Source organism: Microcebus murinus, chromosome 1 (assembly GCF_040939455.1).
Source record: "Microcebus murinus isolate Inina chromosome 1, M.murinus_Inina_mat1.0, whole genome shotgun sequence".
NCBI lineage: Eukaryota > Metazoa > Chordata > Mammalia > Primates > Cheirogaleidae > Microcebus > Microcebus murinus.
This window is the reverse complement of record NC_134104.1, coordinates 68542003-68569076: the sequence shown is the minus strand read 5'-3', so window position 1 is coordinate 68569076 and position 27074 is coordinate 68542003. Positions and strand designations below refer to the sequence as shown.

General features: G+C 46.0%; 1 protein-coding gene across 2 annotated transcripts; it reads right to left on the bottom strand.

Moving 5' to 3' along the window:
* Nucleotides 1-1883: 1883 nt before the first annotated feature.
* Nucleotides 1884-26844, bottom strand: NRROS (negative regulator of reactive oxygen species). Of its 2 annotated transcripts, none has more exons than XM_012780333.2 (3): nucleotides 26158-26844; nucleotides 7475-7595; nucleotides 1884-4109 (listed from the first exon to the last, which is right to left on the bottom strand). In XM_012780333.2, exons 1-3 carry the CDS (start codon nucleotides 26316-26318, stop codon nucleotides 2139-2141), a joined length of 2253 nt encoding a protein of 750 aa, XP_012635787.2. In that variant the 5' UTR covers nucleotides 26319-26844; the 3' UTR covers nucleotides 1884-2138. The 2 variants fall into 2 exon arrangements, with proteins under 2 accessions (XP_012635787.2, XP_012635789.2); XM_012780335.2 differs by having other exon boundaries at nucleotides 26211-26844.
* Between the last annotated feature and the right edge of the window lie 230 nt (nucleotides 26845-27074).

Below are 27074 nucleotides of genomic sequence, written 5' to 3'. Positions count from 1 at the left end.
TCTGCCACAGGCACCTCACCAAAAGGCACAGCATTTGCTTTCCCAGTCCTGCTTGTGGCCAGGACAGGACACAGGACCGAAGGTCAACCAGCCATGCACTTGCTCCAGACTGTGAATCAGGAGCCAGTGGCAGAATTGGGGGAGTGTTTTCTTCAGCAGTGGTGGCAGCAGTGGCAGTGATCCCATGGCAGTGTCAGCAGTGCCACATGATATCCCGTATTAAGGGGTGGCTGCATTCATGTTCTCACAGTAGTTCATGGCATGGTTTGGGCCGTGGTCCCAACTGCTGTATAGTATCCCTGTTTCTTTTTTTTTTATTTATTTTTCTTTCCTTTTCTTTTCTATTTTTCTCTTTTCTTTCTTTCTTTCTTTCTTTTTTTTTTTTTTTTGAGACAGAGTCTTCTCTGTTGCCCAGGCTAGAGTGTCATAGCATCAGCCTAGCTCACAGCAACCTCAAACTCCTGGGCTCAAGGGATCCTCCTGCCTCAGCCTCCCAAGTAGCTGGGACTACAGGTGTGTGCTACCATGCTCAGCTAATTTTTTCTATTTTTTAGTTGCCTAGCTCATTTTTTTTCTATTTTTGGTAGAGATGGAGTTTGCTCTAGCTCAGGCTAGGCTTCCCATTTTCCAAGCCTGTTTTTCAGCCTTCCCAGAGAGTCTAGAGCTTCCCAATATCCTTTTCTAAATTCTCATGATGTTTAAATCAGACAGAATTATGTTCAGTTGCAAGAAACTAAGGATACTGACCAATACACAGGTGAGACATGAACTCAAGAGAAGCCATAAATGTACCAGCCACAGATAGGTCCATTTGTCTAATTGGGAAGCAGGAGGATCCCAGGGAAAGGTTTTGTTGATGGAGAGGGGAAATCAGGAGACTCTGGTCTGATGGGCATCAGCTGTTTGGGCTTGCCCAGAAGGACTAGACAGAGGTTTCAAGGCAATCTGAGAGACATCCCAGGCACTAGGTGGGAGCAGTGTGGAAAAGTGGGGTTATAATAAGGGCAAAATCTAACATGGCCTGCTATTAATGCTACCAAATGTGGAGCCTCACTGAAATGGCCTTTTCATACCCCTGTAGAGCATCCAAGGGAAGTTTCTGCTTTGTCAAAGTAAGACCACTGATTTTATCTCTTTGATTTGCCTAACATTTCTGCTGACATTTAGTCTGCATGGTAATAGCAATCAGTTGGTTGGATTTCCAGCCTCTCTCCACTCTCCTCCCACCCCCAACGCATTTAATCCCTTTTTATGATTTAGTAAGCAGGGATAAAAAGTTCAAAGAGTGTAAATTCTAAACTACCAAAGGACAGGGGCAGAGTCTTTGTTACCTGTTCCCCCAGAGAGGAGCACAGAAATTGCTGACTACTCATCGAGGGAGAAAGGAAACTGGACTCTAGTGAATACAGACACTGAACATCGGCTAAGAAGTTGTGATTTCTTTGTGAAGAGTTAGGAGGGTCCACAAGTTAGCAGAATTCACTCCTCTCTGCCTTCCTCTTTACTCTCCCTTGGAAAATGGCTGCATCTGGTTTTTACTGAATGGATAAACTCAGGGCCCAGTTATTGTTCTCTTAGTTTTTCCATGGATGAGTCATGTCTGTCTGCCAGAGACTCCAGGTATGGATCCAGGGCACCTAGAGAGGGCTCCGCCACAGGCCCATCCTGACTGCGGTGGCAATGCAGGCCAGCCAGGCAGGAGGGGAGAGACAGTGACACTCACCTCCCTGGGACATGCTCTTGGAGTATTTTTTGCTGTAGGCTAGCACTGAACTTTAGCTCCACCCTTTTAGCTCCATGGATGTCACCAAGAGTAGGACCCTAAAAAGCAATCTAAGTGCAACCACTAATAAACATTAAAAAAAGAAAAGACACAAACTGCGTTTGATTTAAAAAATATTTATGAGATATGTTGTCTTTTATTTTTAAAGACTGTCACTTAATAAATATTTTACCAGGATGATGAGGAGAACTCACAATGATGGAGGAAGGACTTGGGGGTGGCTAAGGGATGGAAACATTTCAAATTTTAATTTAAACTTCAATTCATCAGACTAGGCCTCTGCATAAGATCTTGAAATGTAGCCAAGAAAGTGTCCTTATGCAGATCAAATTTCTAACCTTGGCACACAGCCACGTCAGTATATGGAGGACCAGTGGCAACGGCTCTTGATGACCTGAAGCAAAGGCTTCTTGAAAGTGAGGAAGATGATGGTGCAGGCCACCAGCAGGGTGAGGCAGCTGGGGAGAATGAGCACGAGGTAGAGCAGGCCCATGTCCAGCCGCTCCCACTTACAGTCCTGTGGCACGCCCCCAGGCAGCTCCATCACACGGATGACCTTGGAGGAGAGGTTGCAGGTGACCGAGGCCCAGTCGGCCACGGACTGCAGACGCTGCAGGTCCCCCCAGCCCTCCACCCCGCAGCAGTCGTATGGATTCTGACTGAGGTAGATGGTCCGCAGACCTCTCAAGAGCTGCTCAGACACGGCCCTCTGGGGAAGGGCCGTGAGCGAGTTTCTGCGGAGGTCCAGGGTCTTCAGGGCCAGGCCGTCCCTGAACCTTGGGAAGCTGGTCAAGGAATTTCCTGACAGATCCAGGTCCCTCAGATTCCCAAACCCAGAGAAGTCCAACTCCATAAAGCTGGAACGGAGGCCCACGTTCCTGAGAGAAAGGACCTGTAACATGGGGGCAATGTCTTGGAGAGGGGCGATGCTTCCGTTCAGAACGCCCCAGTTGCTGGACAGGTCTAAGTGAGTGAGGGAGGTGCCCTGGAACGGGCAGTCTGGTAAAGCCACCAGCCCACAGCCCTCCAGAGAGAGGCTCCTCAAAGACGCCATATTCCTGAAATCCACACAGCTGGGGGCGCCCACCTCCTCCGAGGGAGCTGGCTGGGGACAAAGTGAGATCTGGTTGTGGCTCATGTCAAGTGTAGTGATATTACTGGCGTTGGCGAGGAGGCCGGAGGGGACACCTAGAAGCTGGTTGGAGCTCAGGTTGAACAAGCGGAGGCTCCGCAGGCAGCCGGTGAGCCCCGGAGCCAAGTGCAGCTCCGACAGCTGGTTGTGGCTCAGGTCCAGCTCCGTGAGCGCCCCTGGGGGCTCGTGCTCCCGGATGTGGAGCGTCATCAGGCAGTTCTGGTTGAGGTTCAGGTGGGAGAGGGACGGCATTTTCTTCAGGAAGCCGTCTGGCAGGTACTGGAACTGGTTCTGGCTCATGTCCAGGAAGTGGAGATCTGAGAGGTCGCTAGAGGAAAACTCTTCCCAGAGGTTGACAGTGGTGATGTTGGTCACGTTGCCGTCCACAAGGAGGAACTGGGCCACCATCTCCCGCGGTGAGGAGGCATTGTACAGGTCCCTGTAGAAGCCCATGTTGTTGTCCCGCAGCAGGAGGGTACGCAGCTTGCTGTACTGGGGCAGGAGCGGGAAGAACAGCAGCTGATTGTGAGACAGGTCCAGAGTCTCCAGCTCAAAGACAGCCTCTCCCCCAGACGCCAGGAACCACTCCAGGTCGTTGTAGCTGATGTTGAGAAACCGCAGCTGTGTGAGGCCGAAGTCCACAATGCAGGGGAGGTTGTTATAGGCCAGGTTGAGGTGTCTCAGCTCAGTCAAGCTGTCAAAAGCACCACCCTCAATCTCAAAGATGTAGTTCCTCTGCAAATCCAGCTCCCTGAGGTGCTCCAGGCCCTCAAAGACAGAGTCATCCAGCCTCATGACAATGTTCCTGGCCAGGGACACAGACTCGAGTGAGGAGAGGTTCTGGAGCATGAGGGCCACCATGTCCTCCGTCAAGGAGTTTCCGGACAAGTCCAGCCTCTGCAGACCTCGCAGGGTGTGGAGAGCAGCTGCCGTCTCCTTGTAGTTCTCCGAGAGGCGGTTGTCAGCCAGGGCCAGGCTGCGCAGGTGGCCTTGCTCCTGGAAGGCGCCGAGGCCGATGCGTTCCAGGTGGCAGCTGTGCAGGCTGAGGCTCTCCAGGAGAGGGTAAGGCTGCAGGGAATGATTCCACAGGGTCTTGAGAGGGTTGGCATCCAGGATGAGCATCCGGGAGTGGGGTGGGAGGCTGCTGGGCACGGAGGAAAGGCTCTGCCCTCGGCAGTCAGCGGCTCCACCCACCTAGGTCCAAAAACACACTGGTCAGCCGGGAGGAGGCCCTGAGGCAGAACTTTATGCACAGAAATTTAGTCCATCCATTGGACTGTCCATGTAACCACTGGAAATGGCGCTAGAGACTATACTTTTAAAATGGGATAGGAAAATGTTCTTTACTGTCACACTTAAATAGTCAGCTGGCAGCCAAGTTCCAGGCCTCCCTTAAAACACATTTATTTCCTATGTGACCTTGGGCAAATAATTTAGTCTAAGTCTGTTATTTCCTATGAAAAATGGAGATAAGAACAGTACCTACTTTGAAGGATTGTTGTGAAATTAAACCAGCAGCTGCTCTTGAAGAACTTAGAACAGTACGTGGCAGGCAGTCGGTGCTTGGTAAATTGTCACCATTACATTGTTATCACTATTGCATAACACCTGGGTGTCTGACAGAGCCACTGACAATCGACAATACTGTGGCATCTTCATTTCACCTAAAGTAATTTTGCATGGGAGGCACCCCTATATTCTGGATTGATAAATATTACCACTTAAAAGGACTTGGGAGCTCATCACTGCTCTGAATTGTACAAAAAGTCAGGTGAGTCTGCAGGGAGCAGTGAGGAGCCAAGGAAGTGCTGGGGCCCAAGCCCAGGGCTCTGAATGCCCAAGTCAGTGCAGTGTACAGAGGCAGAGGGAGAGGCGACCCTGGTCTCGCTGCAAAGATCACACAAGCCAGGATACTTTAATTCAGACCTATGTTTTGCAAAATTGGCAAAAAACAACCAACTGTAGGATGTCAGTTAGGTATCCAGGAAAAATGTTTTAAGTGACAAGACAGAAGAGCAATGTCATTCCTTCCTACAGGTTGGTCAGTAGACAAGGCCAGTGATTACCTAAAATTGTCCAATCCTAGTGGACAAATAGAGTAGTGGGTCAGAGGAGGAAAATCCTAAGAGAGGAACCAGCACAGATTTGGAAAGACAACAGACTCCAGTCTGAATCTCGTCTCTGCCACTTATTAGCTTTGGACCCCGGGTGGGGAACTAACCTCTTAAAGCCTCAAGTTCTTTATCTGATCATTACAATAAAACCGTCCAATAATTAAAAATTTATACTGTATTGACATATAGAAAACCAAAGTCTTCAGTAATCTCAGACTTCCAGAAAAACGCCACTAACCTTTTGCCAGATCTCCTTCGGGTTTTTTCCTAATATATTACGTACCTCTTTCTCTTAAAAATGAAACCATACTCTACAAACTGTTTAGTAACCTACGTTTTTCCCCTCAATGATGTGCGATAGACATATTGCCTTGGCAGTAAAAATAAATTTGGTCACATCCTTTTTAGGAACTCTATCATTTCACTGCATGAATAGCACAGTGGTTAAAAGCGAGAGTTCTAGGGCCGGCCTATCTTGGTTCTGTTTTTTATCAAATGGGTGATGTTGGGCTGGTTACCTAACCAGAGGAGACCTCCATTACCCTGCCTGTAAAATGGAAATTATACTTGTAATTTTTTCATGGGTTTTTTTTTTTTGAGGATTAAGTGTGATTATTTACATAAAACACATTTATTATGCTTAATAAATGTTAGCTAGAAATTATTATTATGATCTAATTAATCAATATCCTATTACTGAGCATTTAAGTTGTTCTAATTTCAGATGAACATTACAAATGAATGTCAAATTCCTTCCACATGTCCCTTCCCCAAAAAAAGTCTTAGGAATTTTGATTGAGATTGCATTACAAACATGAATTAATTTTGAGGAGAACTTACATCTTTACAAAATTGGATCTCCCTATCCGGAGACAAGGTGTATTTCTTTATTTGAGCAAGTGTTGGTCTCCCCCCTCCACAGGGACTCTCTGGAGACTGTTGTGGTTAGGGGATTTCCTCAAACTCTGAGACCCTATTCCACACAACTATGCAGTCACGGGGTGGGGGGGAGGTGGGGGGGTCACACCTCTGCAATTCCCCGTGGCCCCACTGAAGTGCTGCAAAAGGACCATGTGGCCACATCAGAGCCCCAGACAACCTTCCCACATCCATCAAATGGCTGAAGTAATGAGGGGCAATGGAGGGTAGCTGGCACTGGAACTCTCAGTCTTCGATTCCCACAGGAAACCCACTCTTTGTGCTCCCTGGCAGGCTACCCCTGCCTCAAGGCCAGAGAGGGTCAGGCAGGGCGTCTAGCCTAAACTCTGAAAGGCTGTCAAAGAATTCACGTTTATCCCTTCCTCTTTGTGGGCCGGGTAACTCCTGAGGAGCAACTGTGAGTTGATCTGTTACTGCCTCTGTCCTCTGTAAGGGAATGGTGGAGGGCATATGTAGCTGAGATTAACAATAATAAAATTAATGATAATAGAACACATGGCATTAACTATACACCAGGCACTGTCCTGAGTGCTTTACATGTATTAACTCATTTAATCATCACAACAACTCAGTGTTATGGTATTATTAGTAGATATTATTATCACCACTATATTTTACAGATGAGGGAACTTTGGCACAGGGTGGCCCCAGTGTCACCAGCTAATGGGTGGTGGGGCTGGGTTTTAAACCTGGTCGGTCTGGCTCGTAACCCCTACACCATATTGGAGTACACGCTAGTATAGTGGTTAGAGGTTACTGAAGTGGTTAAGAATGATGACAGCTGGGTTTGTAAGATTAATCAGCTTTAAGAACACATTCTTAAATGTAAGTATTAGCCTGACATCCAATTCGCCTTCCCAGTACCTAAAATGTAATAGGGCTCAAGGAATATTTATTAAATGTGTGTTTCCTGAGCAGATTTTTGATACCATTGAGTTATAGGCAAAGGAGAATATTGCTAGAAATGTGCTCAATTGTGATGCACATCTGTTTACATATACAGGCTAAAAGCCCCAGAGAGGACAACCATCCAGGTTCAGGTAACCACCTTCTGGGTCTTCTTAAGCCTCAGGGAGATTAAAGATGTGGTTCTGCAGTGCAGCACGGCAGCATGCTCTGCAAGGCTGCGGAAGCCTTTGCTGTTGGCTCATACAGAAGCTCCAAGCAGGGCTTCTCCAGCTTTAACGTGCCTCACGCAGAGATCCTAATACCATTAGTGGATTAAACCATACAGATGTTTAACAAGGTATTCTTCTTCCAGGATGCTGATCTAGGCCTGTCTCTGGGACCTCCCGTCTTCAGCAGGTATGAAAAGGCTTTTCCCAGGCATCATCTTAAAAACCTGTGGTTAAAGAGCAGCTTGCACGTGGCATTGAGCTTGGCAGGCACAGAGTAATTCAGACTCATTCATTCCCTGCCCTTCTTTATTGACAATACATCCGCTTTCCAGAAGGACTCATACTGGTCAGGACAGGAGCAACAGACAAAGTTCAAGGGAAAACTCACCAATTTGCATCCTGCTTGGGCAGCTGCTGTGGCCGTTCCACTTCCGTTCCTCCACTCCACTGTCAGGAGGTGAAAACCCAGGCAGAGCCAAAGGGGCAGCAGCTCCATCTCAAGCGCAGCCCTGCGGAGAAGGCAGGTGTGAGAAGGACAGCCCCGAGCGCTGCTTTGCATGCTCGGTGGAAGGACCCAGTCCCCCGTTATGTCTGGTCTTGGGGGCCCACAGCTCCTCTACAGAGGTGGAACGCACGGGTTATTCAAATCCTTAATTTATCCAACCCTGTCACCTTTCGCTAAAACTGTTGAAAAAGACTCATTTTTGTTTGCCTCTACCATCTGATGGACAGGACGGCTGAACGCTAAATTTGAATGAGTCCAGCACAGCAGGCAGAAGCAAAGGGTTTGAGAAACCAGGTCTCAAGTCACCTGGAGTTTCCGGGGTGTTGCAGTTCTGCTGAAATCCCCCCCCCCTTGCAGCTCAAATCTGCCCGATGCATCACATGAGCTCAATAAATATTTGCTGAGAGAATGAGTGAACAAATGAAGGGCAAGCTGGGATTGAAATGCTAATTGCAGCCTGTCCTCCCCTAGAGTTACTAAGTGTCTTGCTGACTTGAGGCTTTTAGAAAAGTCTCTGTTTCATTGGTTAACTCATTTGAATATAGCCCTTTGAAAAGTGTTTTGATGGTTTGCCTGGATAGGGGTAAACACTGAGGGGAAAATGGAAAAGCAATCTTCAGATGTAATAAAGATCATTGATAAAGAGTGCTAACCGGCCCTCTTGCCTGGCCAGTGTACACAAAACGGCAGTCATGAGAAGGCTTGAAATTAGGCATATACCAATAGAATTTTAGAATTTAGAGGAACCATGAAGAACTGTAATATATCCCACCCCCTGGAATTTGTCAGATGAACAAAGGTCCAGGGATCGTAATGGCTTATTCATGGCTCCAGATCGCCTCAGTGGCAGGGCTCAGACCAGCCCCCAGGTCTCCCTCCCTGAGCTCCAGGATAAGTCACCAGGGGCATTCCTCCCCCGCCAGAGGTGCTGCACAGACTGCGGCTCTGCCTGGAGAGTTCAAGCCCAGTGGCATGCCCTCCCAGCTCTGCGTCCCCCAGAATCAAAGGAAGGGTCTAGCCCCAGCGTGGCAGCTGCCCCGCACTTGACACCGACCTGGGAAAGCCCCAGCGTCTGCCTTCCTGTCTTCTGGGCCAGCGGCACCAAAGCTCACATGTGCCTCCTCACCTGTTCCAGCCACTCACTGACCTTTCTGCCTGACACATCTAGACGCTCTTTCACTCCTGCCTCCTCACTTACTTCAAATGAGTTTACACATCTCAAAGGCTAAGTTTAAGTTTGTGGTCAGATTTGAATGCTCACCCGCTAAGTGAGACCAGGTAAATCAGCATTAACCTTCACTTCAGGCCAGGCCCACTCTCCTCACCACAGAGAGAACCTCCAATTCAATTCACCAGTACTTGGCGGACACTGGGACTCCTTCCAGCCCCTGCTGCTGCTTCTGCACCTGTGCAGGAATTACTACCTGATGGCCTGCACAGGCACAGATGGCGCGAGCAGAGCCATATGGGTTCCTGTCCTCGGTATCCTCCCTCGCCCTTCCCCCACCCCCGCCCCTGAAACCTTGAGAGAAGTTTGCAGAATTTGTCAGATTTAGCAAATTACAAGACACCATTTGAATGTCAGATACATACTTATACTGACCAATTGTTTATCTGACGTTCAAGTTTCACTGGGTGTCCTTTGCTTTACTGGGGAGAGATGGAGAGATGAGAACAGTGGACATACTCCCTCCCTATCTTCATCTCTCCCTTCTTCTGTCATCGGTACATGGTGCTGTGATTCTGATCTTTCTAGAACAGCCAGCCCTGCATATTGAAATTCTGAATCTCGATGTGTAAAGGGCAAGAGTACAGTCTCTTCAGGGAGATTGTAATTCTTCAGACCGGAATGCTAGATGGGCCAGGTATCACACCGAAGAGTAAAATTTTAATTTCTAGGTCACCAAGAATTGTGCAAGTTTAAAATGTACCATCTTCTTCCTTCTATACTCACCCAACTAGCCCAGAAAAACTCTCGCTGTGCCCCCCAGGCAACTCCTTCTGGCAGGAAGCAGCAGAAGATCATGGGGAAATTACGGAATTTGGAACCAGACAGCCCGAAGTTTGCATTCTGCCTCTGTTGGTTGTTTTCTGTCCTTGAGCAATTCACATAAAATCTCCAAAACTCAGATAATCCTTCTATAAAATGGGAATAATAATGACTATTTACAGAATTTTATCAGAATAAAATAGTACCATGTATGTGAAAGTGCTTCATTAACTGTGAAGGTAGTTATTAATAATAACATAATTATTATTTATGAGTTTAAAACACCAATGAGCTGGTGGAGCACTTGTTAATCCTATGTGTAATCTCCAAGGTAATTCAACAGCTCACAAAGCAGGAAAAAAGGAGTGAATAACCTGGCTGGAAGGATGAATATATTATTATCATAATATTATCTAAATGTGTAAAAGGTGTGCAGCAAAGTTGAATTAAAAATCCTACATTAATAGGCACAGTGGCTCACGCCTGTAATCCTAGCGCTCTGGGAGGCCAAGGCGGGTGGATTGCTCAAGGTCAGGAGTTCGAAACCAGCCTGAGCAAGAGTGAGACCCCATCTCTCCTATAAATAGAAAGAAATTAATTGGCCAACTAATATATATATTTAAAAAAACATTAGCCAGGCATGGTGGCACATGCCTGTGGTCCCAGCTACTTGGGAGGCTGAGACAGGAGGATTGCTTGAGTCTTGGAGTTTGAGGTTGCTGTGAGCTAGGCTGACCCCACGGCACTCACTCTAGCCTGGGCAACAAAGCGAGACTCTGTTTCAAAAAAAAAAAATCTACATTAATAAATGCCAGAACAAGGCTAATCCCAGGAACAGACTTATTGGTTGAGATCTGCTTGTCCTCAGAGCCATGCCTTCCCTTCCCTGCTCTGCCCTGGATGGCAGGGGGCAGACTTCTGAAGGCTGTTTCCCAAGCTCTGTTGGCCCGCAGCTGGTTTGCCAATGGGCGGCACTACAGGGAGGTTAGAGGCTGGTGGAAAGAATCCAGGGTATCTCTGTCTTGGACAGAGACATCCTTGTTCTTCTGATGAGCCCATATCTCTAGTAACACCACCTGCTCCTTTTAGCTCCTGAAGTTGCTAATCCATGGGCTGACTGTTTCTTTCTTGTTTGGCAGCTCAGCGTCTTCTATCACGCGTTGCCAATTTCCTCCTTTACGTGTCCTCTGTTTTAAATAATCTGGGTGGTTTCTGTTTCCTGGTCAGACCCTGATACAATGATTTGAGAATGGCCATGAAGCAGCAATAAATTTTAAAAGTCTGCAATGACCCTGAAAAGAAATTAAGACTCTCACAATAATAACCTTCAGGTGAGAAACACTTCCTAGAGTGTGTAGCCGTGGAAGCTTTCTCAGAGCCATGGCACTACAAACAGTCTAATTGTCTGGATGCCATATCTCACTGGAAAATTCCATGCCTCTCCCTTGTGTGCACACAACGCCTTCCCCTCCCCCCACCTTACCCTCAGTGGGTGAGGGCCGCTCAGCAGTGCCTCCAGCTGTAAGATGCTGTCCTACGCTTGAGTGTGCCCAGAATGCAGAAACAAATGCCATAGCCCAGCAGCTTCCTGAGGGGGCTGTGAGTCGGTGAGTGCTCCTGGGCCCCCAAGCTGCCTGTTGCTCCTGTCTTGACAAGGTTTGTCCCATTTGGAAAGCTGATGCACTCTAATTGGTATCATGAAAACCTGTGATTCAACCCCTAGCCATCCCTTGTCTATTAAGAGTTGGTGTTCCCTTTTAGGCAGAACAACAACAGCTTTTGGCCTGTCTTTCTCCCCCTAGACCTGGTCCTAATAAATAAGTGGTGCGAACAGATCCATTCATGACAACAACACGAATCGAGACTGTATTCTGAAACAGGAAAACACGACCAATGAGGAAGAAGAATGTACACCAGCTGTGAAGATTCCCTTTTGTTGTAGAAATTGTGCTTGTTTGCCATTTCCACAAAATAATAGGGTTTGCCTCAATGACCCAAGTAGGGTAAAAGAGTATGATCAGATGGCCCCATGGACTGTGTGAAACAAGAGAAGGGATGGGGACATTTACCCCTTTGGGAAAGGGCATCCCTGATCCTGTTGGCTTGGCCGCAAGCTGGGGCAACACTTCCATTCCCATCCCCACGATCATGTCATATTGGGGCTCAAGATTGCTTGGACGGATGAACATGGCCACATGCAGGCCAAGGAGTGGCTTCAGTGCAGGGGACGTATGGATGCTGCTTACTTTTGCAGTGGACAGGAAATAAAGGATGTGTGAAATCTTCCAAATGGTCTCTGTTTCTTGAAGTCCTCAAGTGTCCCTGTCATCCCTAAAATCACAATGGTTCAGAAGCAGAGCAGCATCACTGTTTTGTCAGTCTCTCTGACACTTACATATGTATATGACTTTTTTTCCAATAGAGGTCAATTTTCCCATATTAATGAAATATGCCTTTTCTTTTTTAAAGGTTATTAATTCTATTAATAAGCAGCTTTATATTGTTATCTAATGTCTTAATCAGCTGATAATAGAGCACAGCTGCCATCAAGTGGGGGCCAATCTGCTGGTATTTTTGACCATAAAAAAGCCTCCTCATACTCAAAAGTATGGGAATACTATGGACTAACTCAGACCTGAGCTTTCTTGTTGTGTTGTTTGTTTTGTTTCTAGGAAAGGATGCTGGATTTCTAATATTTGGGGCACCCTGGATATCAGAAATATTCAGGCCAGAGCAGTTGGCTCTTCTTGCTCGGGCTGCTCTAGACCCCTCCCCACGCCCCAGTTCCCACCCCACCCCTCTGCTACTACAGAGCAGCCGCTGCCAGAGCTGGGACCGTAACCTCTTTGCTAAAGGAACTGTTAGCAAGCGTTGTACATATATTGCCACGTAATTGAAAATTTCCTCCTCAAAATAATGACAGAAGCTGAAAAAGCTTTAAAGAATGAGGTCTGATGGAGAAAGTGGGCATCACAGGCATTCTGTGCTAGAAACACATATTTCCAGACGGGTCTGGAGGAGGGAACGGGTGGGTGTGCAGACGAGTGACAGAGAGCCCATGACACACACAGGGCACTGGGCGGCCAATGGCAGGCTCCACAGGACAGGGAGTCTGCCTTTGTGCACAAGGGAAGGAGCCAATCCCATGTGGGACCTGGGAGAATGGGAAGGGCAGCTGATGACGGGCACAGAGAACAGATGACACAGAACAGAACCTCCAGCCTGTGGCCACTTCACATGGTTCCTTCCACCAGGAAGCATTTGAGGGCCTCAGGCAAGCTGCTTTGGTCTCTCTGATTCTTAACACAAAATCAGGGTGACCTCAACCTTCACCAAATGTTCAAACTTGGCATCCCCTATAGTGGGTCCTCTTGACATTCTAAGCCTCTGAGTGTGACGGGTTGGGAATCACAGATACCATCCCGGTGGACCCCTTGCCAAGATGTTTGCCCCGAATCCAGTCGTGAGGAGACAATCTGACAGACCTAGGCTGCAAGAGGTCCTGCAAGGTAGCTGGCTCGGACTCTTCAAGGGTCAATGTCTTCTGAAACAAAGAAAGGCTGGGGTGGGTGTGGGCGTGGGTGTGGTGTCTGGTTTAGATCACAAGTAACTAAGAAGCATAATAACCAGGTGCAATACATGAACCTTGAGTGGATCTGGGATTTTTAAAAGTCACTAAAGGAAAAATTTTAGACAATTGGAGAAATTTAAATATGTTCTAAATGATGTGTTTTCAGATGTACAGGTGATATGATCAGACTATTGATAATTTTCGTAGCTATGATAATGATGCTGTGGTTATATAGGAAAGTGCCCTCGTTTTGGGGAAATGCATGCTGAAGTATTCAGGGGAGAAGTTTCATGATGTCTATAACTTATGTAACCTACCTTCAAATGCCTCAATGGAGAGAGTGAAATATCAGCAATTGGTAAATCTAGCATTGTAATTTCTTCTAGCTTTTCTGTAAATTTCAAAATTTTCAAAATTAAAAAAATGAGGAAATAAAATAAATGCTGAAGTTTCTAAAGGGGAAGGCAAAATTATGGTAACCTTTTTGTTCCAAAATTCCCAGGAATTTTTATCACACCTATTTCAAACATTCTTCTCAGAAAGGTGCTCAGTGAATACTTGTTAAGTTAAAAATGCATATACACACAAACCTTAAAACATCCTGAAAATCCCAAAATTTTGACATTCAAACTAGAGCTGCCAGATTATTTCTCATATCTGAGAGGAGCACAGAAGTGATAGCTCACGCATCCCGACTGTAGTTCAGGACATAAGGCCGATGTGCTAACAACTTCCAGGTCCAAGCTGTGTCCACCACACCCACAGCCCCCTGGAGGGCAGCCCTTGGGAGAATCCCACGACCTCATCACTGCCTGCACCACCAGCAAACTGACGGAATCTGGGGGAAGTACCTGACCAACGGGGGTCAGTCCTTACATGCTGCCAGCGCCATGTGGGTGATCCTGGTGTGGAGACAGGGAGAGAATGAGGTAATTAGCTGTGCACATTGGAGCTACAAGGCACACAGAGAGAAGGCACAGATGAATTCTTTAGGGATCTCACCATGGGGAAGCAGCAGCTAAGATGAGGACAGCAAGGCACATGAACAGAAAAGAATAGAACACTCAACAGAGGGCAGGGATCAGAGAAGTTGGAATAGGGTGGACCAAGCAGGCTGAGAGAGGGTGGAGAGAATGGGCTCTAAGGCTGCCTCTCATGGTTCCTGATGGCCCAGCAGGGGTCCTCAAACTACAGCCCACGGGCCACATGCAGCCCGCCTAGGACATTTATCCAGCCCACTGGGTGTTTTTGCCACCGCTACCTGTCCTGCTTAGCAGCTGACTCATCCCGGGCCCACAGTGCGCATATGTGGAATGTGCGCTGCACTCTCCAATGGCCCTCCAACAGTGAACTGGCCCCCTGTTTAAAAAGTTTGAGGACCCCTGGCCTAAAAATGCTCTCACCAAGGCCAAGTCTGTTTCCAAGGTTCACGTTTTCTTATAACCATCGTCTGCGCCCCCCCCCCCCCACAGCCACTCCTAGTGGCTGGCTCAGATGTTACATCTTGGCAACAAAAGAACCTAACTAAAACAGGGCTTGGGCTCTTTAACAGACCTAAAGGCAAAGGACAAAACTGTACACATTAAGAAATATTTCCAAGAACACAAGCTATCTTTATAATGCTACCTTAAAATTTAGAGAAAGTGGCTTAAATGTGTTCCAGGAATGTCTTTTTTAAGTGTATCCTGCAGATAAGTATCATCAAGAGATGCAAGAAATTAAAAAAAAAAAAGTCAAAATTTGTTGGGAAACAACATATTAATATTGTTTTAAAGTATCTCCCTACAAGTTACTTTTTAATTTTACAAAGGCCAAAATGGCAACTTTATAGTGGAAAAAACAGCAGATTCCTCAACCAAATGACCAAATTATTATGACGGACATTACCGGAGCACTTCTGAATATTTTCAAAATTTGATTTTGAATATTTCACCTGGGCAAAAGCTGAATACAGACTGGGAAAGAAATACTAGTGTTGAATCAATGTTAACTTTCCAGATTTACAATCATTGTTCTTACAAAATACACACTGAAAAAATTATATACACATGTATGTGTGCCTATATATACATAGAGAGACAGAAAGCAAAACTGACACAAAATGTCAACGATTGTTAAATTGGGGGAAAAGTTTATGGGAATCACTTGTATTATTTTGGTAACTTTTCTATAAGTATGAAATTTCATTTTTAAAAAGTTAACACACTGGCTGGGGGAGGTGGCTCATGCCTGTAATCCTAGCACTCTGGGAGGCTGAGGCAGGAGGATCGTTTAAACTCAGGAGTTCAACACCAGCCTGAGCAAGAGCGAGATCCCATTTCTACTAAAAAATTAAAAAATTAGCTGGGCATCATGGCATGGGTCTGTAGTCCCTGCTACTTGGTAGGCTGAAGCAAGAAGATCATTTAAGCCCAGGAATTTGAGGTTGCAGTGAACTACGATGATGCCACTGCACTCTACCTAGGGTGACAGAGTGAGACTCTGTCTTAAAAAAAAAAAAATTAAAATTAAACACAAAGAACAAACTGTTTTTCAAAATGTATTCTAATACTAATTAGATTTATGTAACATAGGAAAAATGACTTGAATATTGACAAATTATTATGTTTTTAAGAATCTATGCATAAAACTATTTTTACTTGCAAGCAATTTTGCTTGAAGAAATCATACTTACACCAAACAAATAGTTTAGCAAATACATTTATTGCTTAAAACATTACCTGGTAAAGGTAAAGAATGAAGACAGGGGAGGATGGAGGAGAAAGGCAGAGTGGCATTTTTGCCCAAACTTTAAATTTAATATGATAACTATTCAACTTTTGATAAGTAAATTTAGGATTACTTCAATAACTAGCTATCGAATCTAAGGGAGATGTTTAAAACTTTTAAAAAGATACCACACATTCCCTTTCCCTTAATATAAGCTATGTATATACTTTTTAAAAATTGAGATATAATTATGATTTTGAAATTACATGTAAAAGAAAATGAAGAACAGTTTTAAAAGCAAAGAATTGGTTGCATGTTTTAGTGAATTAACACATTCTTGGCCGGGTGCGGTGGCTCACACCTATAATCCTAGCACTCTGGGAGGCCAAGGCAGGTGGATTGCTCGAGGTCAGGAGTCCAAAACCAGCCTGAGCAAGAGCGAGACCCTGTCTCTACTATAAAAATAGAAAGAAATTAATTGGCCAACTAATATATATAGAAAAAAGTAGCTGGGCATGGTGGTGCATGCCTGTAGTCCCAGCTACTCGGGAGGCTGAGGCAGGAGGATTGCTTGAGCCCAGGAGATTGAGGTTGCTGTGAGCTAGGCTGACGCCATGGCACTCACTCTAGCCTGGGCAACAAAGTGAGACTCTGTCTCAAAAAAACCCGCACTCTTATATTTTGAAAAAAATCAATATTCAAATGGTGGGTGCATTAGAAAAGAACTTGCAAATTGAGGATTGGGGCAACAGAGCATTTAGGATTGTGATGTATGAATTCAGATCTCCAGATTTCCTTCTCTGGCTTCTCTTAATAATGAATTTGTTAAAATATAGGCAACGCAATGGCTTTTTTGTTTCTTCTCCTCTTAGAACTGTCTCATACCCTCCAGGTGGAGGAGCAAATTGGCACACTTTTTCTGAAGGACAATTTAGCACAATTTATCAAAGACCTTGAAAGCATTGGGTTTTTATGATTCAATGATTCCATTTCTAGGAATTTTTCCTATGGAATTACAATGTATATTAAAAATTTTAAAGGAATATTCATCCAACATTAGTAATAATAATGAAAAGTGGATATCCTCAAAAGTCCAACAATGGAAGAATTGGTTAAATAAATTGTGATACAACTATGTAATACAAACAATGTGTGGCAATAAAAAATGCTTTGGGAGCAATATATTTATTGACATGGAAGGATATTCATAATAAAATAACATTAAAGAAAAAAAGAAAGTCCAAAGCAGAACATATAGTATAATCCTCAAGTCTGTTAAAAGAATATGCATGCATCTGTATGTGCATACAAAATACTTGAAAGCGTACACATCAGAATTTCAATGGGGGGAGAAATACACCCTGATATTTACTTTCTCTATATCTATATTTTTGCTTCTTTGTGTTTTCTAATTTTCCAAAAATCAACTTCAATTGCTGTACTAAGTCAAGTTTTGAAAGGATAGAATCAATCTATTATAACTTCAAAATTAAAATATACATCATAATCAGAGCCTGATAAATATCACTGAAATAGAGAATTTCTTATAGGTACTTAGAATTGAAATTATTGTGATTGTGCTTTAAATGATCATGTCTGGAATTCATGGGGAAAATATTATTGACTAATAATTAAAATAAGTTTCATTATGGACATCACCTTTCTTTTTCATGGCCAAGGGAATTTAGATTTGTGGTTGCATGTTCATAGCCCAGGCCCAGGAATGGTGGCTGTAAGGGGTGAAAGAAGAGCCCAGGCTAAAGGGACAGATGGACAGATTCAAAGCCTAGCTCTGACCTTGGGCCTCACTTTCCTCCCCAGTAAAATGGGAATTAATAATGCCTGTTTTGTGGGCTGCTACTGTATTAAGAAAAGTTTTACAAGAATATTCAAAAAGTATTCTTTTTTTTTTTTTTTTTTGAGACAGAGTCTCGCTTGTTGCCCAGGCTAGAGTGAGTGCCGTGGCGTCAGCCTAGCTCACAGCAACCTCAAACTCCTGGGCTCAAGCAATCCTTCTGCCTCAGCCTCCCGAGTAGCTGGGACTACAGGCATGCGCCACCATGCCCGGCTAATTTTATATATATATATACATTAGTTGGCCAATTAATTTCTTTCTATTTATAGTAGAGACGGGGTCTTGCTCTTGCTCAGGCTGGTTTCGAACTCCTGACCTCGAGCAATCCGCCCGCCTCAGCCTCCCAGAGTGCTAGGATTACAGGCGTGAGCCACCGCGCCTGGCTCAAAAAGTATTCTTCATCATCATTACAATGTCCCTGCACGTTGTCAACCTCCCAGGGTGGGAGATCACTCCTTTGTAAGCAGTTGATTGTACTACTGGGAGGCCCCTTCACATTGGCCTCTAGGACTTGGGTCCCCCTCTAAGCCTAGACAAATTAAGTGAGGAGCTGTAGCATTAGAATTGGTTGCAGTTCTTGAATGTGTGGTCCTGAGAATGTGTGTGAGAGAGGACAGTTCTGTTGCATGTGACTCTTATGGCAAATGTACAGATTCAAATTTAGTACTGACCACCCTTCTGAGAAGAACTACAGCATTTCTGAAGGGACTCCCCACCCACCGCCATTTGGAGGTGAGAACACTCAGCCAGGGAGATGAAATTATATGGACAAGCAGCTCAGGAGTGAGTGCAGCGGTTCCCAAGCACTGTTGAAATACAGATCCCTGGTTCCCACCCAGCCTTGCACTTCTGGTCAGCCAAGCCTCCACCAGTGCTTGTGAGAAGAGACTTTCTCTAGGAATGAGTGAGGCTCTGCTTCTACCTGGAGGGAGGTTTAAAGGCCACTCAACCCTTCTTTTGGGCTCTTCCTGGGGCGACTCCAGGCAATGTGTGTGTGGAGCCCACTTTGAGCACTTCCTACTCAGACTTTATTTCCTCAGGGCCACAAATGATTCAACTGGCTTCCCTATGTGGTCAGCGTCAGCCCATTAGAACCAACAGAGGTCAGTTCACTCTGTCCTGTTCCATGGCCATGGGCTGCATCGGGCCACAGGTATTTAAAAAAATGCAAATCTGCTCCCACTGTAAGATAACACCTTCCTCTTGCATGTCTGGTGGTGGCTTGTCAGGGTCACCTTTGTATATGAGAGACTCACACAATCTCTGTGGATAGACACCCAACCCCTAATGTTGCAGCATCTCAGTTCCTTTCAGTATCCCAGGTTTGTTCTCTCTGGTCACTTCTGCGGGTGTGACTACCTGCCACCATCCTCGGTAAGAGGAAGCAGGTGAGACCTGTGTAGAGGAAAGGACCCTGGACTGGGCCGAAGTCCGGGCCGTGCACACTGGTGGGGACCATGGTGACAGCACCTGCCTTGCTGACTTCACAGAATCATGTCAAGACTGAACATGAGAATGTGTGTGAAAAAGCTTTGTTGACACAAGAGAATGTTGTGGACTTCATTTCAAGTTCAGGAGGGGGACCCTCACCAATTCCTGCAAGGCCTGCAGGAGGACACCCCCACGCCCAGGGCAGACCTTTTCTGTAGTGAGACAAGGCAGTGTCGGTGTGAAAGGGAAAGCAGAGTTCCTCTGTGCAAACGGGGAGCTGGTGTTGAAATAAACACAAGGAAGGAGTTGCAGTACCTTCTCCCGTCCATGTGAGTGGCAGAGTGTGGCCCTTGGGACATCAGGGGAGGTGAGACCACCCAGTGTCTGTGGGAGACTCTGGGCAGGGATTGTAGGCGATAACAGAGATTTAGCGCCCAGAATGGAATGAAAATGAAAACTTCCCCCCTCCCCACTTGGTTTCCTAGAGAAAGAATACAACTGCTGGATGAGATGTTACGGATTCCTGACAATTGACCAATTCAATGGGACCGTATTCAAGGTCTGCATAACAGCCCCCAGATTCCTTCCGGGTTCTTAGCTGTCATAGCTCACGTTATTTGAGTTCTCACCTTGGATTAAGTGATATGCAAAATGCTTTAATATAATAATTATCACAAAATCGTAGTATGTAAATGTTATCATCCCCATTTTACACATGGTAAATGGAGGCTCACGAAGGTTTAGGCCATACAGCTAGAGAGTGTTAGAGCTGCAATTCAAACCAGGTCTGTGACTGCTGTATCAACTCAACCTCAATACCACACGCCCCAGCCATCCTGGGACACTTGTTATCCTTGACTAAATCACACATGTTCACATGCTGTTTCCTCTGTGGGAAAGATACCTTCTCAGATCTTCTTCACTTGCCAAACTCCTATTTATCCCGCAAGGCCCAGTGCATGTGTCATCTCTTTATCACGGCCTAATAGTTCAGCTGAGTAATAATCTAATAACCCATATAAAATAGTTGCATATTGCAGGTAGTTATGGCTCCTGTGGAAGCTTTTGGGTTTTTTATTATAGGATTTTTATATTTATGAAAAGGAATGTGAATAATTACTAGGTATTGTTAGTAATTTAACTTTTTCACAACATTTCATTATGAAAAAATTTTAACATGCAGAAAAATAGAAAACATTGGACAGTGATCATTGGTATATGCACCACCTAGATGCTGCCCTTAACATTTTACTATACTTGCTTTATCATATAATCATCCATCTATCCTTCCATCCATCCTTTAATTCATCTTATTTTTTGATGTATTTCAAAATAGATTGCAGTCACCAGTACACTTTCCTCTAAATACTTCAGAATTCACATCAAGTGATTTAACTTTGAAGAAAAATTTCTTCTACTTTTTTAATCTTCTGGGTCATTTCAATTGAAGGGCATCCTGAGATTGCAAAGTCAGATATTATATTAATATTTGGGAAAAATATTTCTATATTGTTAAAAAAGAAAAAAATTGATAACCACTGCCTTATATTCCTAACACACCATAAAGTGTGAATAACTGATATCCTCTATAATGCACTGCTTTTCTTTCTTTTTTTAATAGGCAGGTTCTTGCTCTGTCACTCCAGATAGAGTGCAAATGGCACAATCATAGCTCATTGCAACCTCGAGCTCATTGGCTCAACCGATCCTCCCACCTCAGCCTCTTGAACAGCTGGGAATACAGACTCATGCCAGCATGCCTGGCTAATTATTTTTTGTAGAGATGGGGATCTCACTCTGTTGCCCAGGCTGGTCTTGAACTCCTGGCCTCAAGTGATCCTTCTGCCTCGGCTTTCCGAAGTGCTGGGGTTACTGGCATGAGCCGCTACACCCCACCTGCATTGCTCTTTAATGGGTATTTTTATATGTAATGATGAAAAATAATAAAGTTTTCATGGTGTAGTTTCAAGATTATGAGGGAGATCATTTTGTCCTTTTCAAAATCTTCCAAATAATACTGGCAAGCTGTTCTAAGCTGATTTTTTTTTTCATTAGAACTTATTTGAATTCACAGAGGAATAGGAGTAATGTGATTTTTATAAAATTCCCTCCCTAAAAAATAAAAATGATTTTTAGGGAATTCTTGGATGAAGCCAAGAAAATTGGATTATAACTTAATGATCTTGGTCAATAATAATACTAGCACTTGAGGTTGCAAAGGCTTCTTACAGACATTTGACCTCATTTAATATTGTGCTATTTAATAGGCATTATTTCCATTATGTATTACGATAAAATGTAAATGAAATTTACCATTTTAACCCTTTTTGAATGTGCAATTCAGTAACATTTAGTAAATTCACATTGTTGCATAACCAACTTTTCTGTCCCAAAGACAGAAAGTGAGTCTCTGTACCTTAAACAATCACTGCCGTTCCGCCTCCTCCCCAGCCCCTCTGGGGACCACTGTTCTTTCTTTCTCTATGAATTCACCTATTCTAAGTATTCATATAAGTGGAATTATGTAATATTTGTCCTTTTGTGTCTGGCTTATTTCACTTAACTAACGTTTTCAAGGTTCATCCATGTCATAGCATGTATCAGAATCTCATTCCTTTTTTAAACTGAATAATATTCCATTACACATACATACCACATTTTGTTTATCCACTCATCCCTTGATGGGCATTTAGTTTGTTTCCACCTTTTGGTTATTAGTGTGTCTTGGTGTGCAAGTACCTGTTCAAGTCCCTGCTTATTAATTTCCATTTTACAGATAAGAAATCCAAGACTCAAAAAGGCCAAAGTGAATTGCTCAAGTCACACAGCTTGTATTCAGTGAAACCAAACCAGAACTGAGTTCAGGCCCAGGTAGGAGGTACTGGGTGTTCACCTGCCTGGGAGAAGTGTGTCAGGTGAGTGGTCACCTGGGGTGCACAGGTATGTATTTGTTGGTAAATAGGTATCCCATGAGCCCCCACCCCAGCTGCCTGCCCCCTCTCTTGGTACTCCCCGGGCCCCCACCATGCTTCAGCAGCCAAAGAGGTAACACCTGAGCCAGCAGAGCCCCCTCAGCCCCTCCTCCTAATGACAATGTCGTTCTGATTGGTCAGTGCCTGTGCCATGTGCTGTTTGATATTCTGAATAGCACCCCTGAGTGTGTCATGGGGTCATGGCCTTCTGTGGGGATGGGTAAGATGTGGGCCTGTTAGATGTCTTCAAAAGTAGCTAGGGAGCCTAGAAAAAACTGAAGACTTAGAAGGAGATAAGAAGCCAAATGAAAGCTCCAGTGTAAGGACCTGAGGCAGGGCCCAATCACCCAGAACAAGAGAAAGGCCACTGGGGAGTCCCGTGAAGTGGTCTCGGTACCAGGCTGGGCAGTAATAGGGAGACCTGAAGGAGGTGGCCCAGGGCCAGAGAGAGAAAGACTGATGCCCCACTGACCCTGCAGGCTGAGAGCTCAGCCTTGGGTCCCAGTGGGACCATGGAGAGGAGACCCTGGAAAGGCAGGAGGGATCCCAGAGATGGGGGCTGGACCAGAAGAAGAGTGAGTGACAGCAGGGGGTCAAGAGGCCAGAGTGTCCAGGCTGGCATCCTAAATGGAGTGACATGAGGCTACTGGGAGGACATGGTGTGCACCCCAAGATGAGTGATGAGCCCCTGCCAGCACTGCAGGTGCTGGGCTGCCTCAGACACTGGTCCTGGTTGGGCAGAGCCAGGGTGAAAAGACAGAGCCTCTAGGCTGGCCGTGGTGGCTCACGCCTGTAATCCTAGCACTCTGGGAGGCTCAAGGTCAGGAGTTTGAAACCAGCCTGAGCAACAGTGAGACCCCGTCTCTACTATAATTAGAAAGAAATTAATTGGCCAACTAAAAACATATAGAAAAAATTAGCTGGGCATGGTGGCGCATGCCTGTAGTCCCAGCTACTCGGGAGGCTGAGGCAGAAGGATCGCTTGAGCCCAGGAGTTTGAGGTTACTGTGAGCAAGGCTGACACCAGGGCACTCTAGCCCAGGTGACAGAGTGATACTCTGTCTCAAAAAAAAGAAAGAAAGAAAAGACAGAGCCCCCAGGGCTATGTCCTGAGTAGAAATCCCCTCCGAATTCTTATCTTTCCTAGAGGTGGCAGCAGAAAGTTGCTTGGGGCACATGGCCCAGCACCTGACCTAGGCGAGCTTTAGGCGTGGGGCTGGAGGGAGTCCCCTGACCTCACCCGGCTTTACGGCCACCCTCACTGCGCCCATGACTGGTACCAGCCCTGCTCCTCACACCCACCTCGCCGTGAGAACCATGGCAGAGTCTGCTTCCTCCTTCAGTCCCTCTGTGGATTCTGAAGTCACTCACACATCAAAGTGAGAAAAGACACGTGGTTGGTCTCAGCACCTGACTCCATTTGCTCTCAAAATTGGTTGGTTTTGCCTACCCACATTCCTTTCTCCTGGTAACCATTTCTCCTCAATTTCTCTTTGAGAAAACCACCCCCTTTATTTCTTTTAAAAAATTTTAATTGTGGTTAAAGTACACGTAACATATAAGTTATCACAGTATACTTCACTGTTTTTAAGTGTACAGTTCAGTAGTGTTAACTACATTTACATTGCTGCACAACCAACCCCTTCCTTTCTTAAAAAGTCCATGTTTTTTGGGTCTGATCCCAACTCCTGGTTCCAGGGTGGGGCCTGTGAATAAGGCTGGCCCATCAGAGCACCCCATTTCCCTAACTGCAGTGACCGGATTACAACAGGCACGTCCCAGAAGCCAAGCCCGTGAGAATCAATGCAAAGATAGTTACTAGAAGTAACGGGAAAGAGGCTTTCTCTTTCTGCTTCAGAGGCCACACTGGTGCCACCAACAGCCATCTCTGCCACCAACTCAGGACCTGCTTGCGGGTGACGCCTACACAGGAGAAAGCAGAGCTGAGGTGGAGGCAGATGGATTCCTGGCAATGCTGCTCAAACATTTGGACCCAGCCATGCCTGACGCTATTGCCCACAGACTTTTCAGTTATTTGAAATAATAAATCTTCTTTTTTAGCTGAAGCCAATTTGAGCTGGGTTTTGTCATTTGCAACTAAAAGAATCCTACCTAATAATCTGATCCCTACACTCAGGTTAAGAGTTGTGCGTGAGGCTTTAGAAGATCCACAGGTCAGTATCCTTTTTGCTTCTTCTCACTTCTCTGAGATTTCAGAAATCATCACCCAACCTACCTCAGAGCACCCCTCAAACAGAGCATATGACACTCATTCCATGATAAAGTTAAGAAGAATGGTGGGGCAGGGGGAGGGATGAGTATAATAAAGAAGCTCTACCAAGTCAAAAAAACAATATATAAACATTCGTCACTGATGAGCAATGACACATCAATGAGTACCAGTGAGCAGAGACACCTGTAAGTATGTTACAGACAAGCGTGTCCTGAGAAAGTGTTTTTCAGTCATGCTTGAAAGCCCACCCTCCCCTAACTTATGTGGCCACCAAGCGGATCTGAGCATGACATAAGGCCCATTAGTTGTCCGTACAAGAGTCCAGTCTACACGTGGCAGCGTGGACGCAGTGGTGATCGGTGGTGCCCGCAGTGCTCTTCCAAACCAGTCAGCAAGGCCGGAGACAGACAGGCCAATGCATTCCTAATGCAGACCTCAGAACAGAGACAACAGAGCCTGCTCTCTGGGAAGTGCCTGCTCTTGGATGATGGGCTTACAGACCATGGAGGATCATATTTATACCGGTTTTCATGAAGTTTCCATGAGGGCAACAATTAGATGAAAGCTGGGTTTTTGTTTTTTTAACCTAAAGGCAGGTATTGTTTTTTCCTGGGCCCTGTTCTATAAACCCCTCTAGGAACTCTCAGGCATACATATAGCTATGGGTGTGTGAGGAAAATAAATAAGTCTCAGAGCTATAAAGTCCAGCAACCAGCACCGTCCATGGGAACAGACTGTGTCACAGCCAACAGGTAAAATGGGCATAGGAGATCGTGGCGGGCCAGCTCTGTAAACTCTGTTTCTACCATGCAGACTCCGGGCTGTACCCTGATGGGAGAAACCTCCAGTGAGGTCCCCTCTCTGCCCTGGGAGCGGACACCCCGCGGCCAGCCCTGTCCGGAGCCTCCATGCTTGGGACCCTGCCTCAGCCTCCTCTAGTCCCAGCCATGACGGGGCACGTGTCCACCTTCCCTCAGGGGTGAAGCAGAGCTGCAGCCAGTTCTGGGGGCAGCATGGAGCCACACTAGCAGCTCCTGGCTTTTTGCTGTCCAGTCTCTGGGTACGTGAGGATATATGTTGACCCCTTCGGAATCCCGCCCACATGTAGAGGCCATGAGGGCTTCGCAAGAGCACTGGGCAAGGGGTCAGAAGGGCCTGAGCTCTAGCCTCCCTCTGCCACTTACTAGCTGTGGATCCAAGTGACAGAAACCTAGTGCATCTCCCAGGGAAAAATGCTTTGTGGGATAAGGGGCTCTGCACGTCTCCTTTATAGCTGTCTCCGGGCCATGGGCACCCTGGCACGTGGAAGACATCCATAACATATGCATAAATATAGCTGCCATTAACAAGTCTCAGTATCTCCATCTATGAGAGTGATTCTCCCTCCATGCTGTTGGGTAGGAAAGGAGATCCAAGTGCCCAGCATGGTGAGTGTTCACAGTGTAGTCTCATTATATCCAGTCACCCAGCCCACGGAAGGAACATTATTGCTCCCATTTTGCAGATGAGAAAAACCAAGGCTCAGAAATGTTTACTGACTGCTCACATTCTCCCTGTAGAACCAGGAATCAAACCCACGACTGATTCTGAAGCTCTCGTTGTTCCCACTACACCACACCACCGTTTTCAGCTCTAAGTGCTCTTACAGGGAGTTATTTCCACCTGTCCCCAGACCTGTGGCCTCCAAACCCAGCGCAGAGGCGGCAAAGCTTCGATGCAGCAGGCCACAGCTTCCCCTGTCAGCCCTGAGCTACAGACCACGGTCGCTGACCTCCTACCACCCAACCTCGCCCCAGCCCACCCACCTCGAGAAGGGCCGCAGCTGCCCACGGGGAGGCCCCGCGCAGGAAATACTCACGGCTCCCGCAGGCCCAGGCGGCTCCGTGGGGCGCATCCTCTCCAGGGACTCTGGCCTCCTCGAGAGCAGCCAAACGCGGGGCTGGGCTGCCTCCTTTCTCTGGGGCATCAGATTATTTTAGCACTTGCGGAAGGAACAGACGGAAACTGAAGTCACATGGAGAGCGAGCTGCTCAGCGACTCAGCACTCAGGCGCACACAGATAGGCATCTTAGAGGGAACTGCAGCGCGCTGGCGCGGGGGATGGGAGCAGGCCTGGCGCGAAAGCAGTGGCCCCTTGGAATACCTGCCAGGTTTAGCCACGGAAGAGGTGGGATGCTTTAATGATCTCCGGAAATGGTTACCAAGCTCCCCACGCTTTCTTGCCATTTGAGGGTTGGGGGTTGGGGCGGGCAGCTGGGGGTTCTTGCCTGTGAGGTCTGCTGACCCAGAAACTCTTCAACATCCTATCCAAGGACCAAGCTGGCAGGCTTCGGGAATGGGCAACAAATGCTTTCCAATTGTAAAGGGGGAGAATCTACCCCTTTGGGGTAAATGACCCATATGGAAGGGTCATCCATTCAACTAGTCTGTTTTTATCCACTTAACTAGCTGTTATTAATAATCTCCTTTTATGGGCCGAGCACTGTGCAAAGAAAAAGAGAAAAAGAAAAAGAAATTGCTTTGTGGCAGACTGTCAGAGAGTGCCATGAGATTCTTGGTCATAGACTGCATGGATAGGTTTTTTTGTTTGTTTGTTTTTTGAGACAGAGTCTCACTCTGTTGCCCATGCTAGAGTGCCATAGTGTCAGCCTAGCTCACAGCAACCTCAAACTCCTGGGCTCAAGTGATCCTCCTGCCTCAGCCTCCCAAGTAGCTGGGAGTA